Below are 10,648 nucleotides of genomic sequence, written 5' to 3'. Positions count from 1 at the left end.
GGGCTGGGGATTCGAACCCGCCACCTTAGGTGTACGTGGCTGGCGCCTAAGCCGGTTGAGCCACAGGCGCCGAGCCAAGTAATAAACTCTTAACATCACAAAACTGGTAGGAGTTTATTTCTGAACTCCCGTCTTGTTCCAAATTTTTTTCCTTTACTTAGTCTACAACACGCCCTCATTTGAGTATCATTTCTTTCTGCATGTGTAGAAATAAATATTCTTGCTGTGAAAATTCTAGCTAAGAAAATGACAATAGTACCTTTGAAAAATTCTAAATCAGAACTCATTTATAGTGGGAAATTCTTAATTGCAATTACCTAATATAAATATAAATGTCTTAATATAATAATTAATAAATGAAATGAGGTATATATTAACCAGTGTGATGTAAGCATTCCTAATTCTTTATGAAATCAGCACACTGTACCCCATAAATCCATTAATGTATACATGATCTATGTGTTTATGATTTAGTGAAAAATAAAATAAAATACATATACATAAGTATACCCGTAGATATAACATGTACATGACATCTAAAGGTAATTAAGTGACCTCTACATAGTGGAAAGACTACGGTAATATTTTTTTCTCAGCCTACCTCTAGGTCATGCGATATTCTCTGTGTGACTCTACTATGTGTTTCATAATACTGTTTCTTACAAACTGGACATTTAGAGTTCTATGGATATAATAATAAGGTTGGAACAGGAATGGATTTCACGTTAGTCTAACTTCCTATTCAATGCAAAGGGTTCTGAACAAAGTTGTTATAACTCAATTTTTCCCACAAACCAATAAAATTGGTTTTGAATTTGTTATTATTTTTAATCTATTTAATAAAGTGATGTGTTTATGGCTAAGATCAAAAAAGAATTTAAGAAAGGATTTTAAATTAACTTAAAATATTCCCTGTAACTGGAGCTATCTGAAATTAGAATGACCTACCTATTGTAGGTGACCACATAACGTATTCAAGCAGCGGCACAGTTACCACGGTTGAGTCAGAGGGAAGTCGTCCAACACTTTTGCATGTGTATAGTGATCACTCATCCTGTAAATACTATGTAGCAGAGGACACCAAGTTTAAAATAAATAGGCTCTGCCTTCTGGCATCTCTATGTATTGATAATGGTGAGCCAATAATGAAGACTATAACATCACTGGTCTTGTGGGAAGTATATTCAATATAAGGAATCAATGTAGAAAAAGGATTTCTGTTTGTTTGTTTTTTAAGTGCTATATGAGGGTGAAGTCACTTAGTAAATTATGGAAAAATTAAAATAAGACGTATACCTGGCTGGACATGGTAGTTCATGCCTGTAATCCTAGCACTATGAGAGGCAGAAGTGGGTGGATATTTTTGTGCTCAGGATTTCAAGACCAGCCTGAGCAAGAGTAAGACACCCCCGCTGCCCGCCATCTCTACTTAAAACAGGAAACAAACTAGCTGGGTGTTGTGGTGGACACCTGTAGTCCCAGCTACTCAGGAGTCTGAGTGAACAGGATCCCTTGAGACCAACAGTTTGAGGTTGTTGTGAGCTGTGATGCCACCCCATCACTCTACACAGGGTGACAGAGTGAGACTCTGTCTCAAATAAAAAATAATAATAATAATAATAGAAGTAAGACCTGAAAGATGTTAGAATTTGTTAAATGGAAGGGCAAGTGTTGTACCATTAACCAAATTTAATATTCTACAACTTCATAAATCTAGGCACTATGGAAAAAATAAGAGGTAAGTTGTGCATTACTACCCAAATGCTAGTGACTGAAACGGCTATATAGAGAGACCAGGGTTAGAATTTAGAACTATAGAGTGGGAGACTAGAGAAGAAACTGTCTAAAGAATCCACATTGTATTCTCCTCCTCCTCTGTTTTCAGCTGGCTCGCTCTCCTGCCTCTTCTGAAACACACCTTCCTTCAATCAGGTTTCTTTCCCTTTCCACCCCTCCTCCTAGTCAAGCCCTGTCACTGCCAAACCTCACCTTGTTTCCACAGAGTCTCCCAGGTTCCACGTTGAGCCCTTTATAGTGAACATCTCCCCCACACAGCAAGCGCTCTGAGCTTGTAAAAGCACAAGTCATATACGTCATTTCAATTCACGAAGACATCAACTGCACTTAACAAATAAAACTCAGACAGCACACCCTGATCCTCTCGGCATCATCTAGCCGACTACCGAGCCCCCATCTCACTGTGCTGCGCCTCCTCTGGCACACTGGATCTCAGCCTTTATTCCTCCTGCAACCCAACCCCACTTGCTGTATGACTGTTGTCATATATGTGCTTTTTGCCTGTCATACTTGCTGCCAGATCACTGTAGCCCATCCTGTCATTAGACTCCGCTAATCTCTAACCATCTCTGACCATCTGCTTTGCTCTTTCTGGAATTGTTTCCAAATCCTCTTCTATTTTCTTTGTAGAGTTTACTACCATTTGCTCTTTTTTAATTTGCTTCTTGACTAGTGTGATTTCAGCAACATCCCATTGTAACAGTTGGTTGGAAGCAAGACCCACATGTTGTTTAGTAGGATACAGGCCGTCCCCAGGTTATGAACGAGATAGGTTCTGTAGGTTTGTTCTTTAGCTGAATTTTTATGAAAGCTGGAACTAGTATATTTGCCTGTTACTTGTCATACAAGCACCCTACATTCATAATTGCGAGTTGTATGTCAGACGTTGGCAATTTGGGGACTTACTATAACATCCCCTGTTCATAAGGGCAAGTTGTATGTAAGTCAGATGTTTGTAACTTGGAGACCGTATTATCCAGACAGAGCCTACCCACAGTAGGCACCCAATGAACCACTGCCATCCCTGGTTAGACTGGCCTGCAACACAAGAATTTTTTAAACAAAAAAAAATTCTAAAACCACCTACTTTCTATAAATTAGAGGATTTAATTGAAATATAACCAGCTTCACAGCACTTTAAAAATTAAATCATGCTTTCTTTCCATAAAATTAATTTACTTATCATTTTTCTTCTTTCAAAAACTACCTACTACGTTTGTATTATGCATGACACATCAGGGTAGAGTGAAAGATCACACATGTCGTGAATAATTTTCTTTCCATTGTCCACAGTGAGATCGAGGCAGGCTCAAAAATATATATATATATATAGAGAGAGAGAGAGAGAGAGAAGCTAGAAGTGTAAAGCTCCCAGGATTTGATACATTGAAACCTCAAATGTATCAAGTAACTAACATCAAATGTACCTAAATTACTTGTAGCTGCTGGAATCAGAGAAAGCAGCCCCTGTGCTGGGTCCAGCAGGGTAAGTGGAATTGGGTGATGCAGAGACAAGGGGGTGTGACGGGAACATAAGCCTGAAGGAACCACGTACAGAAGGATGATACAGGATCCGCAGGGTGGCCAGCAAGGTGGTCAGTGTTCTGGACACTGAAGATTGGAGCCTGGTTGTAGCAGAATTTCTTGAGTGTCAGAAACTTGGAAAACAGATGTGTATATACACGTGTGCAAGCAAGTAAGCCTGTGTGTATAAACCATGATCAGGAAAACTGCTCAAAACCGAGCCTCCTGCAATATGTAAAGTGGATTGCGAGAGAGGCCAGACTAGGCAGAACCAGGGTGAATGTAGACAGGAAGGACTAATTTACTGATTTTCCAATTCTGTCCCTTCTTTGGCATTCTACTTTACGGCAGAGATTTATTTTCTCCTCAGAATCTATCTATTTAAATTTCATAGACTAATGGATTTCTATTATGTTCAATGGGATATAATCTGTTGCTATCACAATTTATTTTGATGTTCAAATTTTCCCAGATTTGGCTCCCGGAGGCCCTTCCAGCCAGCTGTCTGTCCTTTGCACATGGCCCCATCAGTCTTTGAGATCTTTGTGAACCTTCTTTGTTTTAAGATGTTCTAGGCTATGCTTTTCCTAACATGGGAAAGTCAGCTCTTATCTAAGGAGCCCCAATTTCTTTTTTGTGAAAAGTAATAACTTAGAAACCAAGATTTCACTACTCCTAAGTTTTATATGTGGTCAAAACTAAGAAGTATGTGTGGACACATATACACACATACATTTTACATCATTATTTCATATAGTTTATTATATGTATTTAAATCATATATAATTGTTCCTATGTATTGGGATTAGAAATACTATTTTTGTGTGTTTGTGTGTACGCACACACGTGTGTATATCCATTCATAACAGTATTTCTAATTCCAACTCAACACCACAGGATTCTTCTTCTTCCTTCCACATCTGCATTTCATTTGTCAACCATGAGAAACCCGGCTTCTGTTATTCTCAGTATGTTTCCTATTTGGAAAACATACTGAGAATGGTATAGCGGACTCCTGAATCTAACAAATCTCCTGTCCACATGGTCCACTCTTCGCTCTGGCTGTTTCTGGCCCTGGCTGGTACCTGTCTGCCTTTCCAGCAGGAAGGACAGAGGAAAGTAAGCACCGTACGGGGTTTTGAAATATATATATTTCCTTCCCTTGTGTTGTATTTATAAAGCAGGAATTATGATACTATTAGTTAATGTTTCTGATTCCTCAGATCAGTTCAAGTTGTGCCAGTCTTTGTGACTATTTTCATATCAAGATGAATTCATAGGGAGATATACTTCTTAAATACAAGTCAATACTTAAAACACCCATATTTATGAAGTTGGAAATTTGAAGATTATAGTATCTAGGATTTATCACTGAATTCCCTTAAGTAATCAATAAAGAATAACATTTAGGGTAAGCCAGTGGTGATTATCAAATTGAGTAACATTATCTGTTATTGACTTAGTAACTAAGTTGTCTATCAGCTAAGGGGACCTCAAATGCAGTAAAATATACTTAATGTCCATAGGCATTTGGAAGGTGCTAGACCGTAGGGTAGCAGTTAAGAGATCAATATTTATATGCAGCCACGTTCAAGTACCCATTAAGCATCTTCCAGATGATTGCCTACCGCAAATTATTTGACCTCTGAAAGTCTTAATTTTAATTTCTTTATCTAGCAGCAACTACATTATAGCATTGTAAATTTTGAGTGATAACACCATAGGCTCAAGATTGGGTACATAGTAATTGTGCAAAATAGACAATACCTTTTATAGTAATCATTGGTATAGTTAGACTTTGACTCTGCTGACTGGTGAGAGGTGAAGGGCTTGCCTTATTAGAACTCTAAATAGATTTCATTTCTGCAGTGCTATGTAGTGACATCTTGTGATTGCACAGTAAGAGAACTAGCACATAAAATATCTGCTAAATATTATGAAGGAATATCATGATAGTTATTTTTTTTCTCTAGTCACTCTGAAGGAAATATAGCATCAGTTTAGGTAGGAACAATGAATCATTTTACTGCAAAATTCATTATATCTGTCAAATGTATCTTCTGATTAGTGGACAGTCTTGATTCTCAAGTCTTTATAATTTTTTCATAAATCCATATCTTTTTATTTTACTGATATGAAGCATGCATAAAAAGACATAACATGTTGGGAGTCTCTAGAGATTTAACTGAATTTCTTTGAGCATTTGTATCAAGGCTAAATCGCTAGCAGTTACCATCAATTTCCCTCTATAGACTGGAGTTTAAATCTGTTTCTGCTTTAGTGACAATTGAGAAATGGATGGCTTTTTATGGATATAGAGATTTATGGTCCCATTTACATGTGAATACCAAGGATGGCTTTAAATCTTTTTTTATAGTGATTTGACTCACACCTTCTCCATGTTCCTTTCGTGATCACTGTGTTCTCATATTATTGTTAGCACAGATAACTGTCATAGGGAATACCGTGGGAGGGACACCAAAGAACTCCAAAATAAGGTAAATAAAATTTTGTGACTTAGACTAAAAAGACATAAAAGAGTGAATCAGTCCAAAATCAGCCCGCTGCCACGTTGTAAAAAATAAAGTGCCCAAGACAAAACTGAGCTGTCAGAAAGATGAGCACATTTTTAAAAGGCCATCTCAAACAGGGCGAGTAGGGACTTAGCCAACGGGTGAGGTCTCCCGTCTTATATACTGAGGAAGAGACCCACAAATCAGCTCCCAAGGAATGCTTTTTAATTTGTTTTGAGCAAAGCAAAAGCTCTATTCCCTAAACACATTCTGAATATTCTTTTGCTCCAGGTTTTCTTAGAGAGAGATAGAATCTTTAACTAACATGGCCACAAGCATTCTTGTCCCTGTGACAGCTTCTGGTCGTGTTCTAATGGGGACCAATTGGCCTTAGGCTTCAGACAAACATCTCAGTGAAGGGCTCACTGTGACTCAGTGTCTGAGAGATGAATCTGTGAATATGAGTCTGCAGAACGCTAGGCCAGTCCTGGCTCACAGCCAGTTCAGCAAGGCTTTGAGTCTCTGGGACTTCTTGGCATGCAGCCTGTCGACTCTCCCTGGGGTCCATAATCTCACTGCAGACTCTCCATTTGAATTTCTTCAGCAAGTAATAAAAACACTTAGAACATTTCTGGGGAGTTATTTCTCTGCATTAAGGGTCAGTAGGATAACAAAGAGGTCAAGGCAGAAGAGTGGCCACAAGAAAAGAAGCCAAGTGTAGGAATGGACTATAGTCAACTTCAGAACTGAGCTGGGGGGACTATTGGTAGACAGGGTATATGGGAAAAGCTGCGGCCCGGAGAAGAAAGGAGGCAGGGTACACAAAGAGTGTACACATCATTTTACACATCAGCTGTTTTACAATTGACCAGAATTCCACATGCCTCAAGAGAATGACTTGGCCTTTAGTAATATAATAATTGATTTCACAATCGTTTTGCAAGACACATATTTTTTTCCTGTTTCTACAGATGACCAAACTGAAGTTCAGAGAGGTACAGTCACTTGCTAGTGTCAACTGGAGTTACCTGTTTAGTGATGGGGACAAGTTTTACATCCAAGCCCTATGCATTCACCATCCTTCCACTCTATTTCCCAATGCCTTATCTGCTAGTAATAATATTTTACTAGCACTACTAATATCGTTTAGTCACTTATTTATCAGATATTTGTGGAGTTTTTCCTTTTTATCCATTGGATTCTGCCTGGCAGACTTACCCAATATTTTATTGAATGAAACCTATATGCAAGGCACGTGGCCAGACATTGGAGTACACTGTGGCTTAAACATGGAGAATAGAGTCTAGTTTTGAAATTGAAACTTAATCAAATAATTGTATTGATATTATAAGAGTATTTTAAATGCTTATAATTGGGGATTTTATTTGATCAATGAAATTAGGGAGAATACTTGAAGACACTGTTACTTGAGCTGAGGCTTGGAGAGATACACTCAACTGGATGAAGTGGGGAAGAAAATAAAAATAATAAGTGTCAGACCCTGTTTAGGCAGGCAGCTATGGGAAGTGTATGAAATGCTCTTGTGGCCACAGTGGAGAGGATAATGGCTACAGTGTGCCGGGTGGTGCTGGGGAGCAGACAGGGACAGACCACGCGAGTGAGGCCTTGTAGGCTCCATACGGGTTTCACCCGAGGGCCATGAACAAGAACCAGGTTTGTTCAAAAAGATTGGGAGTTCATTTCCTTATGTGATGGGTTTAGCGTGTTTTTGTGATAATAAAAAAGAAATGTCAACTAGGCAACTGCATCTAGAATTCAGAGCAGAGTTCCAGGTTAGAGTTAAAATTTTGGAATTCTTGTGTGACTAGCTTATAATTAATACGATGAACTTAATGAGACCATCTTCACTAGACTATGGTATAAAAATTGGAGGAGGCTTAATCTGTTCCTTTGAGAATTCCTCAAATCTTGCTCTTTGTATCCCCTTCTTTTTACTACCCAGAACCATGACATTCAATGACGGTGTAAAGAAAAACAAACTAGGACAAAAGAATCCACAGTGAATGGGAAATAAACTGGAGTATTTTTTGTCATAAAAGCCCAAGGGGAGAGGAGTGGTCAGCTCTTTAAGTGCTGCCAAGGTATCAAAGAGTGAAGACAAAGTGGCTGTTGAGTTCAGCATCTTTGGGGTCCTTGCTGGCCGTAGTGGTACATCCTGTAGCTTGAATGGTGCATTCTCTTTCTTAATTTTGCTACACTCCTTATAGTCAGATTTTAGGTTAGAATAACATAGTAATAGACTGCCAGAAATTCCTGGAGGGCAAGGCACAGCTTTGTGTGGGATTTCTTGCATAGTTCTATCCTACATTGACACATCAGTTCATAGACATGACATACTCATCCATGCACACAGCATATAGTTTTTCATAATTTCTTAAAATCTTAATGACTTTTACAGAATTTATAGAACTGTTGGTTAAATACCAGCTATTTCTGTTAGCAGTGATTATACCCTATTTTTTCTCAATACCAGGATTTAGAATGAAAGCAAAATATTAATTAAAATTGATCCACTGTACTCAATACTAATATGGAGCCAGTGGATGAACTATACATGCTCACACAAGAGAAAAATTCAATTTAATTCAAGCTGGGGAAAGGGCAAGGGGGAGGGGGATTGGTGTGCTCCCACCCAGTGGGCACCATGTAAGGGTATATTGCACACCTCCTGGGTGCAGGACCCAACTACCACAGGGACCTCATCTAACAAATGCAAAGATTATAACCTAATCATGTATACATTCATGTTAATCTGAAATAAAAATATAAAAAAGTTAAAATATGCTGAACTTTCCTTTTACATATTAATATTCACTATAGATGGTTTTAAAGTAATAAATATTAACATTAATTGTCATGGCTCACACCCAGTATTAGATATGGAACTCCAAGTAAGGCAAATGATATGTCTACAAAGAACACAGTCCAGCAAGCAAGACGTCATGGGCTTGCCTTCTTTTGTGTCTTAGTAGTTCATGTGGTGAATTTTTAAAACGTATAGATCAAATATACATAGATTTCGAAGCTGCATCAAGAAAGGAAGTGTATGTTAAAATGTTTTCCCATGCATAAAAAGAAGAAGGGATGCAGGAATTAAGAGGAGAGTATCCAAATTGTGAGCACTTTGTTAGATGCTTTTCATTTGATTGGACCTACTCTTTACATATCACCACACCACAGATACATAATCATGGTCATACACACAGAGCACATGATAGAAAGGTAGTTGTAGGAATGAGAAATTGTCCCTGATTTTAAGTTTTCTGAAATATTAGTAAATGAAGTCATTGTAGTGACATTTAAAGCTTAGAACAAATTCATTGTTTATTTTAGCTCAGATCTTGTATTTTTATGATGTAGGAATTTTATGGAAAAAAATCATTTTAGGTATGGTTTTAATGTTTTTATTAGTCTCCAAAAAAATGTAATTTGGCCATAGTTTTTCTAAAATAGCAAAAGATAATTGTATCTTTTCAAACCTCTTGCCCCAAATACATAATCAATTGTTGGTAATTATAAGCTTTCAAAAGTAGAAACGTCAAAGAAATCTGATTTAATGTCTCCCTCCCACTCAGATTATATGTGAAAAGTAACAGAATGTTCATATAGATATCCCTACAATAAAAAATACTTACCTTGATAGAAAATTTGGAATATATTGGTTTTTCTTATACTGTAGAACATCTACTTAGCGGAGGCACTGGTGACCACAGTTACTACTTCCTCTGTTCTCGGTTTATTTCAGAGCACATTCAGAAAATGAAGGTACCTCTTTACCAGCTGCTGACTCCTGCACCAGCCCCACAAAGATGGATTTGTTGTACAGTAAGACTGCTAAACAGTGCCTAGAGGAAATATCTGGTAAGCGACCTGATTAACGAGGAGGTCAAACCTCAGAATTTTTATAATCTCTCTGTAAGTCTTTTTCTTAAATCATATTGGTGCTACTCTGTGTTTTATGCAAAAACGAACTGTGTCTATCTCACGCTGCAGTGAGTTTCAGACTTTTGGCTTTTCTGCCCAGGATGATCCTTTTGTTCCCGGGAAAAGAATGGCAAAGCTTTCAGCAGCTGAGATTATAAGTCATTTTGTCCTCAGTCAAGTTGAATATAATCAGAGAAAACCTAGAGAATCATCTGTTGCTACTAATGTAGCCCCTGGGTACATTTGGAGCTTGAAAATACTGTGAAGATCATCACTGTAAATTTCCCATGGCTGATTCAAACCTGCTCTGTCTTCAAGTCACAGTTTATCAGCTTTTTGAGTGTATAAAACAGCGTTCTCAGTTTAAAGAGAGTGTTTTTTCTAAGACGCAGTTAAACCTAAGCCTTTGGTGTCATTCCATTATATGTAGATTGAGGTTTATAAGGAACCAAGTTACTTCTGAGCAAAATCTACTACTCCTAAGGAGAGAGAGTTTGAGATTTTATTTGCTTCTATGTATAATAATGTATGAAGGAGAGATCTGTCTGTTGTTTCGATAAATACCTGGCTCAGACTCTGTGTATTCACAGCTAGGTCCAAAAGCCTAAGGAACTATTTAATTTTTAAAAAAATGGTGCCCTACTCCAAGGAGTCGAAGGAAAAGCGTTGCTCTGAAGCTCCTGAGAGTAATCAGATTACAAATTCGAGGATTAAGAATCTCCCCCACTGCCGCAGACCTGAAATGCATCTTGGCAATCATTAGACAAATACCCGCAGTGGATATCAACAGCAGTGACAGAAAAGCTCCCCAATGGTACCTCTGGAATGAGTAAAGTCCATTGTAAATTGCACGTGAACTTTATAGACAC

The 10,648-nt window shown here is 38.0% G+C and overlaps 1 protein-coding gene across 3 annotated transcripts in view; it reads left to right on the top strand.

Moving 5' to 3' along the window:
- The window catches only part of NAV3 (neuron navigator 3), a 345,805-nt gene that overhangs the window by 161,381 nt on the left and 173,776 nt on the right, over nt 1–10,648 (top strand). For all 3 annotated transcript variants that reach the window (XM_003783395.1, XM_003783396.1, XM_012814175.1), the window contains exon 9: nt 9,601–9,716. In XM_003783395.1, the coding sequence (XP_003783443.1) occupies nt 9,601–9,716 (116 nt within the window). The remainder of the gene's footprint in view (nt 1–9,600; nt 9,717–10,648) is intronic.

This window comes from Otolemur garnettii, unplaced genomic scaffold (genome assembly GCF_000181295.1).
Source record: "Otolemur garnettii isolate 467f Iridium unplaced genomic scaffold, OtoGar3 scaffold00007, whole genome shotgun sequence".
Classification (NCBI taxonomy): Eukaryota; Metazoa; Chordata; class Mammalia; order Primates; family Galagidae; genus Otolemur; species Otolemur garnettii.
Note: the sequence above shows the minus strand (reverse complement) of the source record. Positions and strands in the feature narration are given on the sequence as shown.